General features: G+C 36.4%; 1 protein-coding gene across 3 annotated transcripts in view; it reads left to right on the forward strand.

Moving 5' to 3' along the window:
• LOC149549441 (Rab3 GTPase-activating protein catalytic protein) overlaps window positions 1–26,504 on the forward strand; it is a 238,579-nt gene that overhangs the window by 101,523 nt on the left and 110,552 nt on the right. For 2 of the 3 annotated variants that reach the window (XR_016354087.1, XM_089792818.1), the window contains exons 12-13: window positions 4,099–4,227; window positions 4,472–4,605. Coding sequence is in view for 2 of the 3 variants with exons in the window: in XM_089792818.1 (XP_089648944.1) it covers window positions 4,099–4,227; window positions 4,472–4,605 (263 nt within the window). In the remaining variant the exon portion in view is untranslated. The remainder of the gene's footprint in view (window positions 1–4,098; window positions 4,228–4,471; window positions 4,606–26,504) is intronic. The other variant, XM_089792819.1, reaches the window with a different exon arrangement.

A 26,504-nucleotide genomic window follows, 5' to 3' on the forward strand; every position in this document is an offset into this window, starting at 1 on the left:
TCTTGTTGCCCTTCAATTCCTTTCTCTTGCACTTATTGGCGCCTCTCCCTTCCATTATGTTTCCACTCTAGTTTGGAATTAACGGTTGCTTCCAAATGAACCCAAATGAACCTCCTCGGAATTAACGTTAGACTTGATGGAGCCCAAATTTTTTACAGAGTATAGGGCCTCCATTGGTGATGTAATGTTGGAGATAATGGAAAGGTTGTCATTGATGTCATTCATTTTTGAGAAAATGTGCAGAAGATCATTGCAAGACCGGAAAAGACATGTGGTTGTAATGTCAAGCATGAACAAATCTTACTCAAAGGTGCATGAGAATTATCAGCACCATGCTTTAGTATCATATCTCAACCTTGCAAAGTTGATGGTTGGTCTTGAGCACTCTTGGATCCCAAGAGGCAGCTGACAATATCATATCCATGTGTTATGATTAATGTTGATGTGACAAGGAATAACACCAATGACCAATACCAATGTTATCCAGCAGACATACAATGTTCCATTGATTTTGAAACTTAGAAGTGGATGGACCTTACAAGGAAGTGATTCTACAAACCTCTAAATAAGGAGATGTTCTAATTAAGAAGTGCTATGCTATTTTTAATAATGATACTAAAGCATATAAAGGTCTTCCATGCTGAAATGTTTGATAAAATTCCTTATGGAATGACCTTTGAGGAATGTTATTCAAAAATAGCCTTTGCGGTAGACCAGTGACTTAAACCTTCTTGATAGCACAGGAGTTGATGTTTTGATGGTGAGATGCTGGACTAAATATATCTGAATCAAGTTGGACTACAATGACCAGATATCATATGTTGTTGTTATTGCAAAAAAGAGGCTTGCTGAATACTTGGAGATGGCATTAGATATTGTAAGAGTATCATTCTAATACAACAAAGAACAAATATTTTGCTTAATCTAATCAGGTTGAAGATTGTTCATTCAGACTCCCTATCAGCAAACTATGTATGACATTTTTTACAAAACAGGGTTATTCCTGAAAATCTCGGAGTTTTAAGTCTTACAACATTGGAGATGCCGTGGAATATTTAAGTCCGATATTAACACAAACATAATCAGTGACAACAACTAATTTGTGAGCAGAAACTTCATACGCAATAGTATGTCTGGCAGTATATATGTTTGAAAGGAAGTCTCCACGTTTTGATAGGTAAGGTATGCATGGAAAGCAATGACACGAACAAACAAATGCTACTTAGAGCACCCAATTCGGATCATTCGACGGTCAATTAATAGGCAGTCCATTGGAAATGTCTTCACAATTTGAGCAAATAAATAAGTTGTGTTGTGGAGGAGGCATTACCAGCCGAATTGGGCGTCTAGACCAAGTATCGGCAAACAAAGGAATCATACAGCATAGAAACTTCGACACCATCTTAGTGTGCATGCGCGTAAAAAGCAAGTATAAGGAAAGTTTTTCGTTAGTTTTGTTGGATCCCATGATTACGTTCAAGGAGCAAGCAATATTAATATTGATAGAGCACGATAGTTCTAGAAGAAGATTGGCATCTTCAAATAGTGGCAAAGAAGGATGTGACGCATTACAATAAGAATTGATAAATTAATAAATACCAAGCATCGGGAGCAGCTTTAACGGGATCCTTGCCGGAGTTAGTAAAATATGCCAATAAATGTTTAAAGCAAGGGAGCTCGATAACCTGTTGTGTCTAAAATTATGTGGATTTCTCATCACCGATTGTCACTTATTTATTCATGTTTCATTTAGCAGTGCATATCAAATAATACCCTTTTGTTTGCAAGAGACTCTTACTGGAGGAGAAACCTTTGTGAATTTGGATAATAGAGACTAGAACCTATTTATATATTTGAACAAGAACTCTGAAACTGATCTTAATTCTTATTGAAGACGAGATAAAACTGTCATACCATCGATTATTTTTGTCAGAGTTATATTAAAAGCTTAAGAGAGTTCAGTTATTTGTTATAGAGAGGTTTGATGCTTGAAAAAGAAACCGACACCCTTTAGCCTCCTATAAATATAGATGTAAAATCAAACAACAATTCATATTCATATATACTTTCCATAAAAATTTCATACTATACATGCGCATTTGATGCATTATATTCTTTCATTGGTAAATGAATGAATTTTTTAACTAAGCTCGTGAATTCCGGATTATTGAATAAATATATTCATATGCGATTTTGGAGTCAAACTATATTGGATGGATCATCCATAAAGAGTGTCTCCAGTGTAATTTTATTTCCAACATAATAAGTATGAAATATTTATGTTATTTTATTTGCATGAATTTTTAGATTTAAAATATTATATTGTTTCGTCCTTTATAATTATTATGCTAATTTTATAAATAGTTTATATGATAGATAAGTGGACAGGATCAATTATAGCATTTTAAAATCAAACATCATAGATATGGAGAAATAATTTAATTGTTTTTGAATCTATGTCTAGTTTGTCTCCGAACTACATGAGTTAAAGTACATTCTAGACTATTTTAAAATTGCATCCAGATATTTGATTTGTCGCATCTTGATTACTAAATTTTTTATAATTGATGTGCGTATAATTTTATAAAGTTGTACGTTTTAAACTTATAATACTGACTCTATTGCCCTTCGGCACTGGTCTTTATATTTTTCATAATTCACAATCCATACGCTAGCAATTATTTCATATCTTTCCTTTGAAGAATTAATATATTCATTTGTTGCAATCATCAATAATAATTACTTTTATTTAAAAAACATTCATATATCTATTTATTATTCTCAATTCATAATTTATAAGTTTAAAAGTTTTTCTAAATATCTTGCCCTTTCGGAAAACTTTCTTTGCATTTGCATTCTAACCAATCTGCTATAAGCATCCTGGGCTTAAGTGTTTTGTTCATTATCAGGTACACCTACCTTGGTTTTGCAGAGCTAGAAGTGCAAGGAACTTGGACTGCATTGTTCACTTCTGTCAAGCTGGCCATAACTGGTTGGATATCCCAGCGTCGAGTTGGCAAGACTCGTAGGATTCCAATCTGCAGTTTTGGGAACCAACAAGACTATCTATCAACATTTCACTCAGATGTTGGTATTGCTCCTCAGACCTCTCTCACATGTATCGCCATCTATTTGATGATCTCTACCATTCTTGCCGTCCTTCAATTCCTTTCTCCTTTGCCTATTTGGTGCCTCTCCCTTCCATTATGTTTCCACTCTAGTTTGGAATTAATGTTTGCTTCCAAATGAACCCAAATGAACCTCTTCGTAATTCATGGCGAATAAAATAGAGGTCTCTTGCTACTTGATACTGACTGAGCTTTTTGATGACTGTGGACTTGTCCTCCCCTGCCTACGTATCTTGTTATTTTGCTTGTGTGGAAACACATGATGAATCGATAGATTTGATAGCTTGAGAGTCAACCAAATCCAGAGAGAGAAGAAGATTAAATCTCTCAATGTTTCTCAAGTTTTAAGGAGGATCATTAATTTGTCCCTTCACAAACATCTCTTCTGGAAGTATGTCATGAACAAGAACAAGAACATTAACAGTTTAATGGGGAGCTCAAAGGTCTTGTTTAAGCAAAATTGAAGAGTTTGAAATGTTGAGCTTCTCAGAGCTCTGCAAAAACTGTCCTTTTGTCCTGTATAGGAGAGTTTCAACAGTGACAAATTTGTCTCTGATGAGTGTGTCCGAAGCTAACAAGTTCAACTGGGGTTGGACCCTTTGGACATATATGATTAGACTTGAATGTGTTTGACGTCTACAACATATTTTGAGTTTGTATTTGTCACCTATACTTTGTTTCTTCATAACATCATTAATCTGAATCTCTAGGTAACTCGGTCTATCTGTCCCTGTTCTGCTCTATAAACTGTCTCTGTTCAGCTTTATTTTGTCTCTGCAATGTGAAGCAGACATGTTTCTTACTAGAATGATTCAGCTTTATTGTTCAGGATGGCATTGAAGTTTACTTCTGCATTGTCGTTTATATGTTCTCATTTCCACTTTCAAGGCTAAACGAACTCAAGTGTGTTCTTTTAAACTGGATGGCTGTTTTTTTGCTATGCATTCAAGGGTCTCTTATTGTTTTTCAGGACCAACAATATCGAAATTTAGTTCAAGTTGCCATAATCATGCACCGTCTATTAAAGGAGCTCCGCTCGAGTCTTTGTTTGCTCAGTTTTGTCTTCATTCACTTTGGTTTGGAAGTTGTAATATACGAGGTATGCAAGAATGCTTATCCTACTTTCCACTTAAGTTTTAAATATTATGGAAGATTTCTTTATCCAAACTCCTTATTTTCTTTATCTGGTAGAATTTAATTGGTCTGTAAATAACTGATGGATGCTGGATTGTTTAATTTAACAAGAATTTATATTACCTTTTAGTTGTATGGAAATGCACGAATTATAAGCTGTGAAAGCACTTCACATCTCATTTATGCATTTGTCTTTATATGTATGTCAGCAATCTCTGTGCTGTGGATAGAGTTTGTGCGAGAGGTGCGCTGGTGTTGGGAAGAGTTAGTGCCCTTACCAAGAATGGCAAGTGATGGAACCATTGACCTTAGTTGTTCTCTAGTGCATCAGAAGTTACAGATGGTATGCTAATACATGTTGTTTCTTTTAAAAATTGATAGATAGCTCTTTATCCATATTGTAACTATATGTTCTTTTGAAGAAGGTCTCTCTGGAATAAGTGTTTAGTATCCTATAATAGCATGTACACTAGCTACAACTATTGATTGGGTGGAATTATCTCAATCCCATATGTTTAAAACTCATTCTGCTACTAGATTTATAGTAGTAAAAGATTGAAACATTTCTCCAGGGCTGTTTATGAGAGTATGTCTTAGGTTCCTAAGTTATCAGTTCAGGTTTTATTTTTGGTTTGTGGGTTCGGTCAAACATTTCTTGAGGGTTGTGTTTGTTGATATAAAAACAAGAAATATACACACATTTGCAGCAGTAATTATGTTCAAAAGTTAAAACACAGTACGATATTAGTAGTCAAGCTCGGATGTCCTAATATATATTAAAATAATAATGTTATTTAAAAACAATAATGTTAAGTGTCAACAACCAGTCATCATTGATCAAATATTATACAGGTCATCAAAAGTATTGTTGCCATCCATTTTAGATAACCATCTTCATGTAGGTCATTTGAGTTGGGTTTACTTGACTTGAGTCGAACGACAATCATTTGTGATTATGAGCTCTGTAGATTGTTCTCTCAAATTTCAATAGACTGTGAATGACATCTCAGATAACAACTTGATCATCATCATATCCATGGCTTTCATACATCACTATGATCTCTCTTTTGATACCAAGGTCATTTGAAGTTTACCATCACTGTAATGATGGCTTGGCAGTACAGCCTTTGTTTGGTGCTGCAACACTGGGTCTTTATGCATATCAAGACTGCTTCTTTTCGAGTTTAAACTTTATAGGATGTTGAAGTGTGTCAAGGATTTGGATACCACTGGCCTTTGAAGTTTATTATCATTCTCATGATGGCTTGAGATACCCTGGATAAGGAAATTAGCAAAATTTTTGAAGTTGGTTTGGAAAATCGACTTTGACTAGCATAATAATTTTTGATGTGTTTTCCTTGTCCAGAATTTTTTGCAATAATTTTGAGAATGAAAAACACTGAAGCTGATTATCTTGAATAATTGAACATTTTCCACTACCAAGCATTACAATCTAGAGAGAACATTGTGAAGATTCTGATTCCTTCGTTTCTTTGAAACAAATGTCCAATTAGAAGTTCATACCAAGCAAATTCTGAATTTCTGAGACTACAAAAGTCTGATTTTTATGTGTTTTTCAATAATTCTGGAAGAATAACACAGCAGCATCCAAACTAGAATTCCATCCACTCATGAATAGACAATTCTGAAACAATTTCAAACTCCTTAAAACTACTCAAGAGATCAATTTCAAAAACCATACCAGGCAGTTTGAGCATAAATTATGCAATTTGTGTTGAAAATAGACTAGAAAACATATATGAAAACCATAAGCATATACCCTGGGAAAAACCCACTTAACAGAGGGAAACAACCCAGCCTTCAAAGTAGATCTTTATTGAATAAGAGCGAATGTTACACAGTTCAGACTTGTTGTCTGATTACAAATAACTCCTCTCTATCGCATCAGAGCTATAATCAAAATATATGAATAGCTTATCGTCTTCTGAAGAATAAGCTATGATTGCAAATAAGGAAAATCGACCAACTTGCCAGAAGGAGAATATCGCACATAAATAGAATTCGGTTCACATAAGTTCAGAGATCTTTTGTGAAACTGATTCAAGAAAACGATACAAATTATATAAGAATAACGATACTATTGCCAGGAAGAGCAAAACGTATATATATATACAACTTGGCTTAACAAAAATGAAGAAGTCCAGAAGTCTTAAATGAGACTAATCAAACATCAGTCCAATTCTCGCCAAAGAAAAGACTCGCCAGTTTGTCATGACGGTGAATTAGAGTCGCCGAAGTTGAATCCGCAAGCTGGATTACATGTCTATACTGTAACCGCAGGTGAATAAGATCTTGATAATACATTTCAATAACCGCCAAGATGATGATTAATATAGATGTGCGGGTCCCGTGTAATATATCTTGCAAAATAATAAAAAAATCTCCATACAAATATTGCACCCGTATTTAATATTGAATAATTATTTAATATACTGAATTTCATATAAAGCTAAAAAATTCAACACTCCCTCTTAGCTTATATGAAATTTGTATGTTAAATAAATAGCACAAGGATCCAATTTGATTAAAATCATGAAATGTCTCTTTTTAAATTTTTTTTTATTCGTTATTGGATTTGATCAATCATGACAAATTTGTAAGACTCACAGCTAATCCTTCATTCATGGACTCACTCAACATGAATAGATATGGAATCTCTCAACATTCCACACAACTCTTATCACGGATTTACTCAACATGATAATATCATGGACTCTCTCTACATGATATTCACTATCGCATAGTGAAAGAGCTGTAATAGCTGATCTTACAATATTTATCAGATCACACACCAAAAATAATAATAGGTAAATCTAAATAAACTAGACTTAGTTCCATTTAAGTCTTAAGATTTACCATTCCTAATTTTTCTCTGAAAAAACAAAATTTCACCTTAGATAGAGGCTTGGTAAAAATATCAGCAGTCAGATATTCAGTGCTGATATACTTCAGCTCCACAGCCTTTCGAAGAACCATGTCTCTTAAGTAATGATACTTAATCTCTATATCCTTTGACTTGTCATGAAAAAATGGATTTATAGAAATTTTTATGCAGCTCTGATTATCACAGAAAATTGTAGTAGGATCAGAAGATTTTTCAAATAATCCACTTATGAGTTTTCGAAGCCAAATTGCTTCACGAGCTGCTGAGCAAGCTGCCACATATTCAGCTTCAGCAGTACTTTGAGCTACACATTTTTGCTTCCTGCTGCACCGTATAATGAATGACATGTTATCTGACCCAGCTAAGGTGGATAAGTTGACTGGATTTCTATTTGGCAGATTTTCTCACAGGACAGATGACACAATTCCCAAGAACTTGCATGAGGAGTTTGAGAAACTAGCTGATAGCCAGGTAGAGGTCTCAGATTCTACTCTGCCACAGGAGGTGGTGGGAAAGGATATTACACAGATTGATAGTAACGGTCAACTTGATACTCAAATTGAGACAATTGTTTACAGGTTGTCAAAGGGTGATGCCACAGGTATTCAGGATGGTATAGTTACAACAGGCAGTGACTACAGTGTAGTGGGTTCAGATGATGATTATGAGGATGTTGTTGTGCAGGATGGTGAGATACCTGGTAGAGATGAGCAAACATTGAGCATTCATGACTTTGCTGAGAAAGAGTACCAGGCACAGTTAGATGCTTCATCACATGAGGTTGAGGCAGGTAGTACTTCACATGATTTATCCCGCCAGCTGAAGGTGAGTGAAGATAGTATTTTGACTTCATTATCTCATCATGATAGGTATGGGGAGTTAGTTGGTATTGGTCATATTACTCAAGTGAGGATTTTGCTTGAGTTACCAGCTGATTCTAGTTTACAGATATGGACTCAAGATTGTTATATTGGCATTTGGGATTCAGTTGACAGGAGATCTTTAACACTTTTTGGTAGCAGTGTTTGTTTGGGTGCTATCATGGATTTGATTAGCAGATTGCACGGTGTTGTCTTTTCTTGTGCTAGCAGCTTGTCCAATGTTGGTATTAGTTTTTATACACCGATGTTGGGCTTTGTTCATATATCCAGTCGACCATACTTGCTAGAATGTGTTGATGATATTTCATATTTGGCAGTGTGTATAGATGAGTCCCAGGATCATATTGGCATTGATGACATCCAGGAGGATGCAGTGGGCAATTTTGAAGACTTAGTTTCCTTGGGTATAGAGGAGTTGGACAGCAATGCTAATGTTTTTGATACTCCGTATGTTGATATGAGTTTTAGATTTGATTCACAGGATATGGATGGTAATACTCTAGAGACTAGTAACTTTGAGGATACTCCTTTAGACAGTGCATCAGAGGAGGTTTGTAGGAGACAGTCAAGCCAGTGCCATCATGTGTCTAATCAGTTGAGAGTTAGTGACCAAGACATTGCTATCACTTGCCAGCATTTCGATGCTGCTCGTCAGTTGTTAGCAGTTTATGGATGGGGTTCTCCTACTAGTGATGAGCAGGGAGGCAGTTATCTTTCCTTGACAGAGTTCCACTCTTTATGGGAGGCTATCCAGATTCTGAGACAGGATTATATGCAGTTGGTAGCCGATAGAGATTATCTTATGAAGTGGGGTAGTACAGCATATGATGCATTGTTGGCCAAGGAAGATGAGGTGAGTGAGCTTACTGAGCAGCTTGTGGTGACTTCTGAGATTCTTGAGAGTACACAGTTGGCTTTCAAGGAGTCAAAGTTTCATTTGGCTAAGGTGACCATGGAGTTAGAGCGACTACAGTCTTCACCTGATTCTATACAGTCACAAGCAGTGGTGTTTGGTGATCCGAGGATGTCCATGGCCGAGATTGTCAGAGATAGTGGAGATGGGGATGCATCCATTCTTGATACTAACATTGGAATATCAGGTTCATTCCCACTAGAGTTAGGTTCAGTTGAGTTGGGTGTTGTAGCAGATTGTTGTATGCCTGACATGGTGGTGGCCTCTAGTATTGATGGCACAGAGACTAGAGATTTATCAAAGATCATGTGTGATGTTGGTGAGTCGGCAGTTGGCATGGTTCCTACTAGTAACACTACTCCCTTGGTGATATCTTCGGAGGTAGTAGTTAGTTCCAACATGGTTAATGATCAATTGCAGTTAGTTTCATCTGGATTACAGTCTGAGCCACTGACTGAGATTGGTGCATTCTATCGGCATTACACTGTGAGGTATGCTCATCAATTTACCTTTGATGACCATGTTGATGAGATAATGATACAGAGATGTACTTTGGTTCCTAGTGCTTATCATCAGTTATGGGACAATTTGATGCCTCAAGATGAGAGTTGTGATGGGCATGACATGGCGATAGGTTCTACAGTTGACAGCTTGATAATACATGACTTAGAGCAGGAGTTTCAGAGTGATGCTTCAGCGGGTGTTGTTATTGATTCTACTCCTTTGGCTATGACATCTCTTGACTTAGCTGGTGATCAGTCACAGTGGGTTGTATCACTTGTTCATGGTGAGTTGTTGACTAAGGTTGGTTTTTTTTATCAACATTATATTGCAAGGTATGTACATCAGTTAGCATTTGATCCTTGTGTTGAGGAGTTGATGGCAGGAAGATTTGGTTTGGGTTCCAATTCTTGCTATTTATCTTGTGATGGCTTTTCACCATCAGGGGTGCATGGTAGTTATGGTTATGAGATAGTGGCCGGTGATTTGCAAAGTTGTGTTGACTGCAGGAGTTGTACAGTGTGTGGATTCTCCATACTTGGTACAGTTTCATTCGAGAGCATTCACCATTGTTGCAGAGTTGGATTGTGCATTCTGTATAGGCCAGTGGGATGCGTTGATGGTATTTACTGTGTTGGTAGTTTGATTTGTCCACTTTGCTTGGGTTCTGATGTTCTAAGAGTTTGTGCCTCATGGTTTTTTGATTGTGGTAGTGGTGATTTCGGAGTTTGGTTGAGCTATAATTGTCAGTTTGATTATGGATTCTTCTTGGTCATATTGCAGAGGATATTGCAGGAGCCTGTGTTAATTGGTAGTAGTATAGTTCATGACTACATTTGGGATCCAGGTGGATTGATTGGTTTATTGTTCAACCATTGCTTGAGGACAAGCAATGTTTGGGAGGGGAGGACTTGTCATGTCCCCTTTTCAAATAATTAAAAAATAATAATCTTTGCTAAGGCAGGCAGGCCCAAGAAAGTGAAGTTTCGGAAAAAGGGGGTTAATCTTTGGAAACCGTTGGACTAATAAATGAAAATTATTATTAAAATATGTTTCATGAACCTCTCTTGGACGTGAGTTACAGTTATGCCCTCTTTTAAGGGGTTTGGAGGCATTTTGGGCGGAGGGGAGAACTTGATTTTTGCTCATTCTTTGTTATTCTTCAGAGGCTGCCAAACCTGTGGAGAAGGAGACCCAAGAACGAGAGTTTGCAGGTTTCCAGGGAGACCCAAAAACGGGAGTTTGCAGGTTTCTAGGAAGGCTAAGGACGGGAGTTTGAAGCCATTCCATGTGCATGCTCATACAGAGTTTGCCTTTGTGTTGAACAGTGTAGATTTGTGGGTTTTTGGGTGTGTTTTTTGCATGAGTTTGGTGTTTTCAGTTGAGCATTTCATATCAGTTTTGGTTGCTGCTGTATTTCAGACTTTAAGCTGTTAAAACAGAGCTGAATATATGTATTGGGACGTGATTAAACTTCTAAGATATTTTATTAGTGTTGTGTGGTGTTTTCGGGCATTTTTGTGTTAATTTCGGGAGCCCGATGAGCATAGTTTTTGTCCTACATTTGAGAACTGTTGTGTAAAGGTTATACGGATTTGGAAATGTCATTTTGTAGGCTGTTATGCTGCTGAAATTTCTGTAAAAATGCCCACTTTCAGATTTATTAATAATTGGTGAAGCTGTGAAGCTTTTGGCACAATTTCTGGCATACCCGATTTGGGGTTTCTTGAGAAATTTGGAGGATCTTTGTGATATTAGTTGTTTGATCTTAAAGATTTGATTAAAGGTTGGAAATATCATGTAAAATCAGAAAAGGGACATTTCAATCAGAATCTGAGAACCCATGAAGTTTCAAATCATTAGAACAAGAAAAACTCACTCCATATTGTAAAGTCCCTTTGACATATCTCAAAATATGCTTAGTTGCAGTGAAATGAAATTTCCGAGGTTCACTCATAAAGTGACTCAAAGTATTGACAACAAAACAAATATCAGGCCTCGTATTGACGAGATACATGAGAGAACCAATCAGTTGTCTGTAAATAGTACAATCAAACAATTCTGAATCAGCAACATTTACTTGAATTCTCTTCAAATTAGATTCCATAGGAGTCATATTTGGCTTACAGTCAAGCATACCAAATCTCTTAAGAATATCAATAGCATATTTACCTTGACTGATAATGATTTCATTAGATAGTTGCCAAATTTCTAGACCAAGAAAATAATGCATTAAACCCAAATCTTTCATTTCAAATTCAGAAGATAAGTCATTTTTGCATTTGACTATCATTTCATCATCTCCTGTGATAAATAGATCATCAACATAAAGAACAAGAATCAACATGAGATCTTTATACCTTTTGAGATAAATGTTTGGATCAGCCTCATTCTTTGAAAAACCCAACCTCAAAAGATAACCATCAATGCACTCATACCAGGCTCGAGGTGCTCGCTTAAGACCATACAATGCCTTATGGAGTTTGCATACATGAGATTCTTTGTTGTGTAAAATAAATCCATCAAGCTGTTCTACATAAACTTCTTCATTAATACATCCATTGAGAAAAGCTGTTTTTACATCCATATGATGAATTTTCCATTTTTTACTTGCAGCAATAGCAATAATGGTTCTGATAGAAGTATACCTTGCTACAGGAGCAAAAATTTCATCATAATCTATACCTTTTTTTTGACTGAAACCTCTCGCAACAAATTTGGCTTTGAATTTGTCAACACTTCCATCTGCAGAATGTTTTGTTTTGAATAACCATTTAGAGGAAATAACTGATTTATCTTTAGGACGAGGAACAACCTCCCAAACTTTATTTTTTAGAATAGACTCATATTCTTCTAACATGGCATCCTTCCAAACCTGCTGACTTAAAGCTGATTCAACACATGAAGGTTCAGAGTCAATGAGATTACACATTAAAGCAGAATAATTATCAAAAGTTTGAGGACGTTTACTTTCCCTAAAGGTTCCTTTAGGAGCTGAAAATTTTTCAGCTTCTTGCATAATATTCCTTGCCCACAATGGTCTCTTCTTCTCATTCAAAGGACCATTAGGTTCAACTTCAGAAATATCTTGAATTTTAGGTGAAGGAGAATCCTCCCTCTCAGAGAAGATTTCCGGATTAGGAGAAGAATTTTTAGGAACCATAGGAACATCCAAATCAACATCAAAAGAAGAATCAATAGATTTGGAGCAATCAAAATTTTCTTCGAAAGAAACACCTCTACTAAGTTCAATAGACTTTTGCCTTGGAATATAAATCCTATAAGCTTTGGCAGATTCGCTATAACCAACAAAAATTCCCTTTTTACTTGAAGGATCTAATTTTGATCTCTTATCTTTGGGAATATGAATATAAACTGATGAACCAAAAACTTTTAAATGACTTACATCAGGTTTAGAACCGGAGAAAACTTCTTCTGGAGTCATATTATTAAGAATACGATGAGAACTTCTATTTTGAACATAAACTGCTGTCCTGCAGGCCTCTGCCCAAAGAAAAATCTGCAAATCTTTGTCATGAATCATAGCTTTAGCAGCTTCAACAATAGATTTGTTTTTCCTTTCAGCAACTCCATTTTGCTGAGGATTATAGGGGACACAAAATTCCCTCTTGATTCCTGCTTCAACACAAAAAGACTGAAAAGATCCTGAAATAAATTCACCACCATTATCAGATCTGAGAGTCTTGATTTTCTTTTCAGATAAATTCTCGACTGAGGCTTTAAATTCCTTGAACTTGGATAAAACTTCATCAGATTCTTTGGTTTTAAGAAAATAGATCCATGTTTTTCGAGAACAATCATCAATAAAAGTAACATAGTACCAAAAACCACTTAAAGAAGCTGATGACATTGGTCCACATAAATCTGAATGGATCAACTCTAAAATATTCTTAGATCTATTTTCACTTGAATGAAAAGGACTTTTCGAAAATTTTCCCAAGGAGCAACCTTTGCAAATGCCATCAAATGAGAAACTGAGAGAAGGAAGACCTAAAACAAACTTCCCTAAAGAAGAAAGAGATTGGAAATTAAGATGACCAAATCTCTTGTGCCATAAAAGGTTGATGTTGGAAGCAAAATGATTTAAAGCATGAACTTGATTGGCTGCAAGTTTGTAAAGACTTCCATGACGTTCACCAATAATTTGAGCAGAAATAAAATCAAAATCCTTCTTCCAAGCCATTACATTTCCATTAGAAAAAGCAATATTAAGACCTTTATCTTCCAAAGCTGATATGGAAATTAAATTCCTCTTGATACCAGGAACAAATAAAACATCACTTAGATGAAGAGGAATACCAGAATTTAATTTCAATAAAGTATTACTTGCCCCTTTAACAGAATAGGATGCATCATCACCAATAATCACTTGAAGATGAGAATCTGATTCAATCAGATTTGAGATATGATGCTTGAATCCAGAGATCTGACGAGATGCCCCACTATCTATTAACCAAGTATTACGATCAGCTTGCACATGACTAGATAAAGCTGATATAAGAACAAGACCTTCTGAGTGAACATAAGAATCTCTTGAGGGAGAAGAAGCTTTTGAATCAGATATAGTCACATCATGAAAGTTGAGTTTCACAGTGCAATGCTTAGCAAAATGACCAAGTTTTTCACATCTAAAGCATAATCTTGGAGAAATCTTTCTTTCTTTTAAATTCAGAAGATGAGGAAGAGTTTTTATCTTCAAACCTTCTGAAAAATTTCTTCCTTCCTCTTTTCTTAGAAGTTTGAGAAGTAAGCACTTGATCTTCTACTTGAAAAGATTTACGAGAACTCCCTCTAGCTTCCAGACGACACTCCTCTTGAATACAATCAGTTCTCAGTCTTTCAAAGGTTGGAAAATCGTTTCTGTTACTAATACCTTGAATGAAAGATTCCCAAGAATGAGGAAGACCATTCATTGCAAGCATTACCAGTTCTTTGTCATTGACAGATTCTCCAATAGAGCTTAACTGATCCTTAAGTTCTGAAATCTTCAAGAAGAAAGAGACAACAGAGTCACCTTTGCACATCTTGATATGAAGAAGTTGCATGCGAAGAGCCAAAGTTCTGCTGGTATTGTTTATCTCATACACACTATGTAGAGAATCAAACATTTCTTTGGCAGATTTCAGATTGGAAATAGTAGGAACTAAATGATCCTTCATGGAGTCAATAATAATTCTTTTGGCCAGAATCTTATTCTTTTTCCAAGCTGCACTTTCTTTAGGATCAGAGGGTTTTGAAACTTTAGACTCCACAAATGAAAGAAGATCATTTTCTTCCAGAACTAACAAGATTCTGGATTTCCATGAGATGAAATTTGAGGCTCCTTCCAGATGATCTTCTACCTTCAATCCAGGCACCATGATTGAAAATGAAAAGAAATCTAATCTAGACTTAGAAATTATGAACCTGGCTCTGATACCATGTTGAAAATAGACTAGAAAACATATATGAAAACCATAAGCATATACCCTGGGAAAAACCCTCTTAACAGAGGGAAACAACCCAGCCTTCAAAGTAGATCTTTATTGAATAAGAGTGAATGTTACACAGTTCAGATCTTTATTGAATAAGTCTGAACTGTGTAACATTCACTCTTATTCAATAAAGATCTACTTTGAAGGCTGGGTTGTTTCCCTCTGTTAAGAGGGTTTTTCCCAGGGTATATGCTTATGGTTTTCATATATGTTTTCTAGTCTATTTTCAACAATTTGGTGATACGGAAACTTTATTAACTCCAATTTTTGCACCCAGACTGCTTTTCTTAAAACCCCAATGGATGACATCAGCTGTAATGTAGGTAGTATGGCCAGCTAAGAGTAATTATCAGTCTTCAATTATATCTGAGGCTGCAAATTTCTCAAGCAAGTTTGCCTCTGCAACTGGTATCCTCTTCAGAATCTCACTGTATGACCTGCCTGGGCTTATTCTGCTGCTGTACGGCTGAGGGAAGTGCCACCTGTAGCTACCAATTTTGTCTAACCCTACAAAGAGCTGCAATTTATGCTTCTTCCTGATGAATTTGATCTGTCTTGGTTCTCAACAGAATTCTAACACCAACTGCTCAAATAATTAGATAAATTGCTGCAACTTCAGTGAATAGCAGGCTGGGGTATGATTATTTGCTTCACTTTACAAATCACAAACAACTGCAGGAAACAATGACCTTCCGTTCTTCTCTGACCTGAATCACATACTCATCAATGTTGTCTCCAAAATTATTTGTGCAACTGCAAATTTAACTAGAACTGATAGCTATTCAGCCGGGGTAGCATCCAGCACTCCTGCCACAAGAGTTTCCATTCTTGATGGACAATTGATTGCAGATCTGACTCAGACCTCCAATCTCCAAAACCTGGCAAGTTTCTTTCCAGTATGCAAGGCCAGGTGTACCACCCTTGGAGGTGACCTAGCCCCCGGAAAATAACCACACAAAGGAAAGATAACAATAACACAAAGATTCAGATCAAAACAACATATGTACTCATAATATAATCATAAGATTTACATCCAACATGTCCGGCTATAAGGCCTTCTTGGTTACAGCCAATACAAAGAAGAATATAACTCAATCCTCATATGTGAAGATCCACCTCATAGCTATCATCACTCAAGATTCTCCTAGCTACTCCATGCTCAACTTATCAGCTAATGACTCTAGACAATACAAGACTCTATACTTATACCTAGCAAGCCACAAGTCGGCCTGACAGATTAAATACACTTAGGACGGGCCCCAAGTTTACAATCATAACTAGCTCATAAGATAAAATAACATTATGCAGCCTTAGCCATAGGCCCACACACCATCAAACGATTCAAATCTAAGACTGCATAAGCTAAATCCTACGGATCGAAGCTCACGGAAACAATATCCAAAGTGTGCCCAGGAAATGAAGAACATGTTACTAGCAGCCACCAAGAGAGCTTTAACTCCAATATGGTCACTCCAATCATTATGTGCACATAGGACAAGGTCCACAAGTATGCCTCAAACATAACCCCAAGTTCACAAAACATAGGGTCCACAAAAACCAAGCTCAATGCTCTTGCATCATAAATTAACATAAAATTACTATTGTAGCAATATTGCTTTTGGAGTAATGATAATGCCGTCTTAACACTTATAAAGTTGTTTTAATTATATGTGTACATGTTTTTTTATTAATATGGTATCCAATTGTATCCATATTGGGGGTCCTAAAAAGTGGCTGTATCTGAATCCAATACTGTATCTGTATTTGTATCCATATTTATGTGCACACAACATTGTTAAAACCACATTAGACACAATATAATCTGGTATGATATTTGAATCATCTTGGTTAAATAGATGTTAAATTATTCATCATTTTCATTAAAGTGTAGAACTTGATTAGATATTGGTGAAAAATACAAGGGGAAAATGGTGTGGCTAAATATAGAGATTAACATGGATAAGACTGTATAAGTCTTAGGCAATGGAGGAAAAGTAAATCTACAATTTTATTTTCTTTTGAATTCACTCCATTTTACCTTTTTGAATGAACTTCACCCTTTTTAACTGTAATGAAGCCACATTGTATACAAATCCTTTGGGAAAATGACCAACCAAACCACTAAATTAATTATTCTTAAGCATGATAATATCACATTTCACTTGAACTCCAATGTTTTGTAGTATTATCAAAGAAAAACATGTACGAAAAACAAATCTACTATTTGAATGACATATATAATCAAAATGCACCTAAGAATGCACTTACGAAATTGTGTTGACAGATAATTAAGTGCACATTAGAACATCCTTGTTTTAGATTTTGTAGTATTATCTTGTGTCACATCCTTCGTAGTGCTGTATAAAAGCACAATTATAGATTTGTACAGTAAATGCCATTTAGAACTGTTACTTGTACAAAATCATCTCAATTAAGCATCAGTTCGGTGGTTGCACTTTGTGAGTTTCATTCAGCATTTACCTTTTGTTAGTTGCAGACATTAATACCAGAGTAATTGTTTGGGTAATTACTCTTCATATTTGTTTATTTTTATACAGGTTGGAATAGGATGGAGATGATGTCTATGTTCATCTTTTTCCATCAGGGTACCTCAGTCCTGTCAGTTTCATAAGAGATTTTGTTTATCAAATGTTGTCTGTGGTGTAGGGAACTCTAGTTCTCCTCTCCATCAATCATGAGAACAAGGACATACTACCAGTTTTCTCGCTAACTTTGGTGATGAATATACCTTATGTGGTAGGAAGTTTCTACGTGGAGCAGGCTTGCCCCTAGAATTGTCAAGCCTACTCTATTTTTTTGGGAAATTTTCCTATAAACAATATGTAATATGTTCCCATTTTTGAGTTGTGGCAGATTTGATGGATTCAATCTTTTATTGGGTCCTTGTAGGTTGATACTGGTTTTCATAGGATGTTGTTGTGGAGTTATTAGGCTCTCTAGTGGCCTATAGTGAGTTTTGAGTCCATTTTGAGGGACTTACTATTTATAGTTAGCCAATAGTTGGTATTGATGAGCTCAGATGAGTTAGAGGAGTCGAGTGATGCTGAGTTTTTATTTCTGGCTACTGGTTTGGGCTCCAAGAATATTGGAGGGAGCATCTATTTTTGGTAAGTCACCCTGTTAGGTTCATTCGTCGTCTTTTTTAATTAGAATGCTTCTTCATTCATTTTCCCAAGACTGGTGAATTATAATTATTGTTCAACTAAAAATGCTGAGGTCTATTTTTGCTAGTATTGTATATTGGCAACCTTAGCGTTATTGCTTGTTTGAAACGGGTTGGAAAGTTTTAAATCTTGGGCACAAGAAACAATGACCTTGTGTGTCAGAATATCATAATATGGTTGAAAATGTCATTTTTTGTGCCAAAGGGAATTAATAAATTGTATGATTTAATAATGTGCCCAAGAAAAAGCAAAGAGGTTTTTAAGTGAAAGGTGTCTTGAATAAGTCATCTTTATTTATTATAAAAACAATGCTTTGTGAGAAGGGAATTCATTCCTGTCTTTTGATATATTTTGGTGAGGGTTTGAGTTTCCTGAATTTCTAGAGGATTGATATCTCTTGAATTGTTCATCAATTGTTGCTGTTGAGCAATTGAATTTCTGTTCAGAATGCAAGTTCTACGTTCGATTCAGTGCTTAAGTATATTGAACTGAGTTGGTTTATAGAATCTGATTTTGGGAACCTTCTATACTATTGTTACTGTGACTTGAAGGGCTGCAAGTTTGGCATTTCACATCTCTGAATTTGGATGCCATTGTGCCTGAATTCTGGGTGTCTATTTTCTATGTTTGAGGTGGCATCTTGCTTGGCAGCCGCAAGTGTGATTGGTGATCAGGTTTTGGTGGCATTTCCTTTGCTAGCCACACGTCAATCATCTGCTGGGGCATGAACGCAGCTTTCTTTGAAACTGCTGAAAATAAAATTGTATTACCAGGGAGAGTCTTCCATTGTTCATGTTCATCAACAGTCACTTTGCTGCAAATTCAATTTCTCACATTGGCATACAGGTTCTTTCATTTTAAAATTCCCTGAGCATTAACTAATAAATTGCAGCATTGAGTTATAGTTATTGTGGTTTGCATAGTGGTTATGAGTTATTATATTGTAATTCATTTGAATATTGTTTCAACATTTCATATCATGAGAAAAATTGGGAAAACATATATTTTGTAAAAATTATAAGATTACAAGACATTTCAAAACAGAAACAATATTATCCAACATTACAGTTGTGTGAGCCAGTTGTGTTCATTATAGTAATATCGGAGGTTGCACGCTAAATGTTTGACTAAATGTCAAACCACTAGGATTCAAGTTAGAACTGGTTGGAGTTCTTACACAATATTGGATCTTATATTGGCCCTATAATATATGACAAGGCTGTGTATTTTACTCTCAGCTTTTTTTTTTGATTGATAATTGGCTAAACCTTTTTTATTAATTGAAATTTGTTATATTTTAGCTTGTTCAAATTGCAGTCCTTAGGGGAAAAAGAACAGGGAAGAAAACCCCTAGTCTTGCCTGGGACTTTACATACTATATACTCATACAATGCCCATAAAATAGGGACTTTGGGAGGTATACCTCCCATTACATTTTGATCTTCATATGGTTTAGTTGGAAGCTGTGTCATACAATGCTTTATACCATACAATTTCCCTCTAAGCATCTTTGGGAAGGCATTCCTTACCTTACAATACCATCATGGGTATTTCTGATGTACAATCTCCTCTATTTATATGATTTATGTCATAACAATTCTGCCCTTACAAAAATTCATAATATACATTTCTGAATAGTGCTTGAAATCAAACTGTTATATTCCTCGAAGAGAGCTTTGGGACACTTGCAAGCTCATACCTTAGCGGATAACATACAGATAATCATAATTCTTTTAATCCTTTATACTCCATTAATGAAAATATATATCAGGTACCTGGTAGTTACATAACATATGAAGAAGCCATAAAACAAGATGAGTAACAAAGCCTGGAAAGGAAGAAATATATAGACATCTAGCACCAAAAGGCCAACCATCATACAAGCCACCCTCAAATCGACATGAAGTAGACAACAAATAAACAAGAGACACCAAACAACCCAACTAGAATAAAAGCTAGAAAAGAAAGCCAGGGTTGAAACGTGGACCCTAGAGGACTCAAATAAATGCAGCCACTGAAGGCATGTGACAAAGAAAAAATTCAACAAGGAAAGGAGAAATGCCCTAGACAAAGGACACCAAACATCCTACCTAACCCCACCTTCAAAGGAAAAAGAGAATCCCAAGACCATACCCCAAGAGGCCAAAATACATACAAGAGGCCAAAACCCATACAAAGCAAGCAGCGAGGAAACCAAATACAAACCACACCACCAAAGAAATACTCCATAATACACTCATCAGAGCATGGAGACTACATATACAACTATATCTCACAAATGAAATAGATTGTACCAACAAAGCTTGGGTTCCCCAAGTCAAAGAACCAAGATAAAATAAGTGTTATACTGTAATAAAAAGTCTTGTATGCAAATTTTTTATGTATATAAGGTATTCGATATCTAGTACTGAAGTATCCAATTATAGTAAAAGAGCCTATAGCAATTCTTCCATAATAAGATGCCCGTCAACCCCTATATTCGCTAACTTATCAACTAATCCATTCTCTTCTCTGTAAATATGACCTATTTTAAGATTTCTAAAATCTTTCAAAAGTTCAAGAGCAATTTCTAATTTCTAATTTAGAATCCAATTTGGATTTGCTCCTGCTTTATTGCATTAATAATGATGATTGAATCACCTTGTATTTTAAGATTAGGAATCTCTTTATTACTGCAAATCTTGAGACCTTCTATAAGACCTTGAATTTCAGCTTCTTGTTAGGTGCTACTCCTAGAGGTTTGGCAGATTTTGCTAACATATTTCCTTGAGTATCATGTATAGTGCCTTTACACCTAGCTATACCCGGATTGCCCCTTGATGCCTCATCAAAGTTCAATTTAATCCAACCTTCTTGAGGGGGAGTTCATTTACAATTTTCTCTACCAGTTTTGCTTGCTTTACCCCTGTTATTGATAAAAAGTATTATAGCCGACAGTTAGGATTGGTATCTGAAAGGGTGTGTGACAGTTAGGTCACCCCTTCGGGGAGTATATGTACATCGTCTGAATGAATTATTGGATCATCATTGTAATCATTGTAATTGGAATGACATATTGCCTATATGAATAAAGTCTCTGTTTTGTGTTACATTTGGATCAATTAATGCGTTAAGTATCCGTTTAACTTGTATGGTAAACATTTGGTGTTGTTGCCAGTCAAACCTGGTATACAAGAGGTGTTATTAAGATTAATGCTGAATCTGCTCAATAAGGATAGGAATAAAAGAAAAGAAAAGAATGAGATACGCACAACACGGGAAGCATTAATACTCACACAACAGGCGGAGCATAGACAAAAGTTTCAGCATACCGACAGACACTAAGGGGGTGAAGGAGCATTGACAGAGGGAGTGCATTCACCTAGTAGATTGAGGAGTGTTGAGGACTTGCTTGAAGAAATGCGCTAGAGATTGAATTTGGTAGAAGAGACAAGGGAGGAGTTCCTAAACTTGTATATGCCAAGGGTAGAGAATCCGAATGAAGGGAAGGAACCTGGACCACTTGAAGTGCCAAAGGAGCACGAGCATGGGGTGAACTCTTCGTTCCCGATACACTTGACGAGCGGGTACAAGTAGAGAATTGAATAGCTTCTCTTGAAGATCTCTTCACACTGAGTAACGCGGTTGTCCAAAGTAAGGTGGTTGTTTGAAGTAGCGTGGTTGTGTAGAATGTGGGTACTTAGAACAACGCGGGTATGTAGAACAGCGTGGGTGCTTAGCAAGTACCACAAATTCAAAAGAAATTAACAATGGTCGGATCAAAGGAAAAATTGCCGAAGTTTAATGGCAATGGGATAGTCGATCCAGTTAGACACTATAAAACATGTGAAACAATCTGGACGACGAATGGTGTAATAGCTCAGGATGACCGGGTCCGACAATTTTCGGCAACCCTACAATGTAACGATTGATTGGTTCTCGGATGCTGATCCGCATAAGTTAACTTCATGGCCAGACGTCAGGAAAGAATTCATATCAGAGATCCGACTATTGAGGGATGATAACAAGATAGTAGAGGAAAATTGTACCTTTGACATCATACATGGATGCATATAACCGAGCAATGGACCTGGAAAGTGAACAAAAAACGGGTAAAAAGAAGAAAAATAAATCATCAGACCCAGAAGATTCATCCTCTGAAAGCAGCAACGACGAGGAGTGAAGTAAGAAGGTTCGAGCACTACAGAAGGACATGTTACGTATTATGAAGGAATTCAAAAACATGAAAAAGAACCTTGGCCAAGTGACAGAAGGGGAATTGTGGTGTACAGATTGTAAGGGCCATACAATGGGCTCCTGTTCGATTTTTTTTTTTTGTGATATGTGCAAAATGCGAGACATTCCACCAAGGAATGCCCGTTCAATATGAAAACGAAGGGACATTAGCAAGTATTACTGACACAGGAAGTGTCTACCTCAGGAGCAGGAACGTATACGAATAATGAGGCAACCTTAGGGGGGTACCGTGACAACGATTGACATGGACGGGGTGGTAACAATAATAATAATAACAATAATATGGGTTGAAGCCGGGTACAATACAATATGAGTGGATGACTGATGATACAATGCCATGCGTACAACCTTTGGGGACACTCCATCAGAGATTGTGCCACGAAGGGAACACCATAGTTGTTGTGTAGATGGTGTCATTTTGGAGACCATGAGGATTCAAAATGCCCTAAACCCGGGATGAACCTGTTAAGTATAGAAACATGTGATGATGAGGAGACATTAGCTATCACTCGAGCGCAAGCAAAAATGTATCCAGACCCGAAGGAGGAAAAGAAAAGGTTACAACAAGCGCGAGCAGAATAAGAAAAAGAAAGTGAGGTCGAAAAATCATAATCGAAGGACACTGCCCATACCTCAAAGAGGAACTTGGCAGAACAAAATATTATACGATAGGTAATGCAAACTGAGGTCCCTATGAAGCTGAATGACCTTCTTACAATGCCTCAATTACAGACTGCAATCCTAAATATGACACAACTTCCGAAGACTTCAGAAGAGCCAGGAAAAGACGCACAAGGTGGAAGCAGCACGACCGTGACAAACCTAGTGCTACTTACACTCACTATGGGAAGACACCCTATAGTAGTAGAGATGGGTATTCTAGGAACCGTCCTCATGGACACAATCGTAGATGGAGGGTTAGGAGTGAATGTACTACCGGAAGATGTATGGAAGAAATTGGGGCAACCTACGTTATGACCACCTACATTTCAACTACTCATTGCCGACCAATGTGGGATCAAGCCTTTAGGGATTTTGTAAAGTTTCTTACCAGATTTCTAATTCGTGGTAGACTGATGCATAATTTTACTGCAGGTATGATCACTGTCTGAGATGACCCTTACTAATTAAATCAATTTTAATAACAATATTACCTTGGAAAACTTGTCTGAATTTGAGCTATTTTGGATGAAGTCTGAGGGAAGATATGAAACGCATATGCATGTACTATAGACATAGTGGCCTGAAGAAAAAAAACACTGTATGCATATGAACTGATACCTGAGAAGTGACTCAATGTGCTCACGAGCTTACATAAATACAGTAGTCGACTTGTAGTGAAGGTGGAATCCAAACATAGCCATAAGTCTGTACACATCCCACTCGCGTAGCAAGCTCATCAGCCGCTTTAGGTCCTCGACTACCTCGATTGTAAATGCATGATTGTAATTTCCTATTATCGATGTCATGCAACAGTGAGGTAAATATCTCCCATGCCACCTTCAATTCATCTCTGCGTACAAGTATTGTTGATCACCACGGATCCAGGTCTCAGGCCGAATTTATCAATAGTTGAATACAAATAGATCGTTGCTGAAGGAGAGCCGCCCGTGGCAAAGTCGACTGGAGGAAGTCGGATCTCGCAAGTTTCTTACCCTAAGTATCCGCCGAAAAAGATATAGTTCGGATCGAGTTGGGAAAACCCTGAAACTGGTGGACACTTTGTTTGAGTAAACCGACCCACCACAAATGTAAATCGATTGCAATCCGCCCCAGTCCCGCTTCAAATTTCCGCCTTTAATCTCTGCAAACGAGCTCGCAAATTTCCGCTAATATACGAGCGGACTATGGGAGAAAAACAACACCTGAACCCGAGGTTTAAAAACTTGCTTGCTGGAAATTGGATTGCTACCTATAATTTCTTCAGGATTTAAATCCGCCGACCTGTGACATGAATCGTGTCTACTTTGATACCACTTAATTTTTTCCTTCGGGTTTCCCTTTGAATTTCGCTGATTCTGCAACAATCTGATGGATACAATTTTCTCCTTAGTTAATCAAAAATGCAAGAAATCCATAACTTGGCCTCAGCCATCGATTACTGCTCGGGTGAAGTGACCGTAATATCGCTTCCGGATTGCAATAATTCAGGTGATATTTCACACCCTCAAAATTGCTTATCAATGGGAGTTATCGTTCCCAAAGATAATCTGAGAATTTGCAGACCCAAAGGCTACAAATCGCTCTAATTGGAATAGAAGTTGAATCCACAAAACCGCTTGTTCAAATGGGAGCCTTATGTCCTCTATTTATTCACTTCGCTGAGAAGTTACTGGAAGTTTTCCGGAATCATCTTTTATGATGTACTTTAATTATTAAACTTTATAAAATTAAATAAATAACTTTATAAAGTTAGAGTACAACCTTAATTTAATATTAGAACGAGTAGGCCCTACTTACTGAATTATTATTCTCCGAGAGCAAAATGTAATTATCGGGAGACAAAAATGACCCTCTTCGCATAATCATTTGCCTACGAGAGTCGATGATAGGCAAATTCCCTGTTAAAGTTATGTCGCTAGAAAGGGGACATGACATTGACAAAGGATAGATTTGCTCCAGAATTTGTAGAAGTTAGTGCAAAAATAATAGAGATATAATATGCTTGATCTTGAAATGTCCTTCGATCCTTTGATGTGCTATCATTAATTGATTTTGATGCCTTGTTTACTCGGACAGATCAAGTATATATATATCGAATGAAAGGGTGTGGGGATGAATGGTCATGTCTCCATTCGGAGACATGACCATTCATCTCCACACCTATTTGGAGGTAACTAATCATTCACAATTTGTTACGGACTTAACACAAGTATAACAATGTATTACCAAACATTAAGATGTGCGGCCCGATATGAAGTATAGATTGATAGTGATCTAAATATCAAAGGAATCATAATAAGTTTCGATCATGCCTTAAATGATCTCAGAAAAAATATATGTATCATCGTTTTCAACTGTTCATTGTTCACATACAACAATTATGTATGCATATATGTATAATAGTATGTGCATCATACTGTTGTACATATATATATGCTGATCATAGTAATGTTGGACCGAAGCTACATGCTTTAACTCTCCCTCTTAGCTAGGGAAGACAAAGTGCATATATATAAATTCCCCTTTTTGAAAAGTAACATCGTCTAGATATATTTAAGAAAATCAAGTCTCATGATATTCTTTCCAGTTAAGGTCTGTACATAGATATCAAGTCTCATGATATCCACCATAAAAGTTCATGGTATATCCATAGATATTATGTCACATAATATCCACCATGAATTTGAACATATTGATCTTCATCAAATATCAAGTCACATTTAATTCACCATGATAGTAATCTAATATGTGTAAAGTGGTCACCTTATATTATTAGAATCAACATTTCATTATAAAAGATTGTCACCTTTTAATAATGCACATAGGGTAGGCCCATAAGTCATAGAGTCGCACATATGACAAAAGAGTTTACACTTTAAACCTCTTTATTAAAATAATACAAATTTACAAAGTTGAGATTCAATCTCATAAACTTACATGTCAACAATACCAAGTTTCTTTTTGAAATGATCAACCTTCACTTTAGGAAGAGCCTTGGTGAGAATGTCAGCTGTTTGATCACCTGTATCAATATATTCCAACTAAATAGCTCTTCTTTCCACCATGCCTCTTATGTAGTGGTAAGGAATCTCTATATGCTTGGATCTATCATGAAATACTGGATTCATAGATAATTTGATACAACTTTGGTTATCACAGTGAATATTGGTAGGTTTTATAGGCTCATAGAGGAAGTTATAAAGCAACTTCTGAAGCCACACTACTTCTCTAGCTCTCATTGTTGCTGCAATATACTCTGCCTCAGTAGAACTTTGAGCAACTAAAGCTTTCTTTTTGTAGATCCAAGAGATCATGGCTGATCCTAAGCTGGAACAACATTCTGATGTGCTCTTCTAGTCTTTTACACTTCTAGTCCAATCAGAATCAGTACATCTTTGTAACTCCAAGCTGATATTCTCATATTTAAGTTCATGCCCAATAGTACCTTGGATATACCTTAATA

This window comes from Cupressus sempervirens, chromosome 7 (genome assembly GCF_028749045.1).
Source record: "Cupressus sempervirens isolate cs-2001-9-10 chromosome 7, ASM2874904v1, whole genome shotgun sequence".
Lineage (NCBI taxonomy): Eukaryota > Viridiplantae > Streptophyta > Pinopsida > Cupressales > Cupressaceae > Cupressus > Cupressus sempervirens.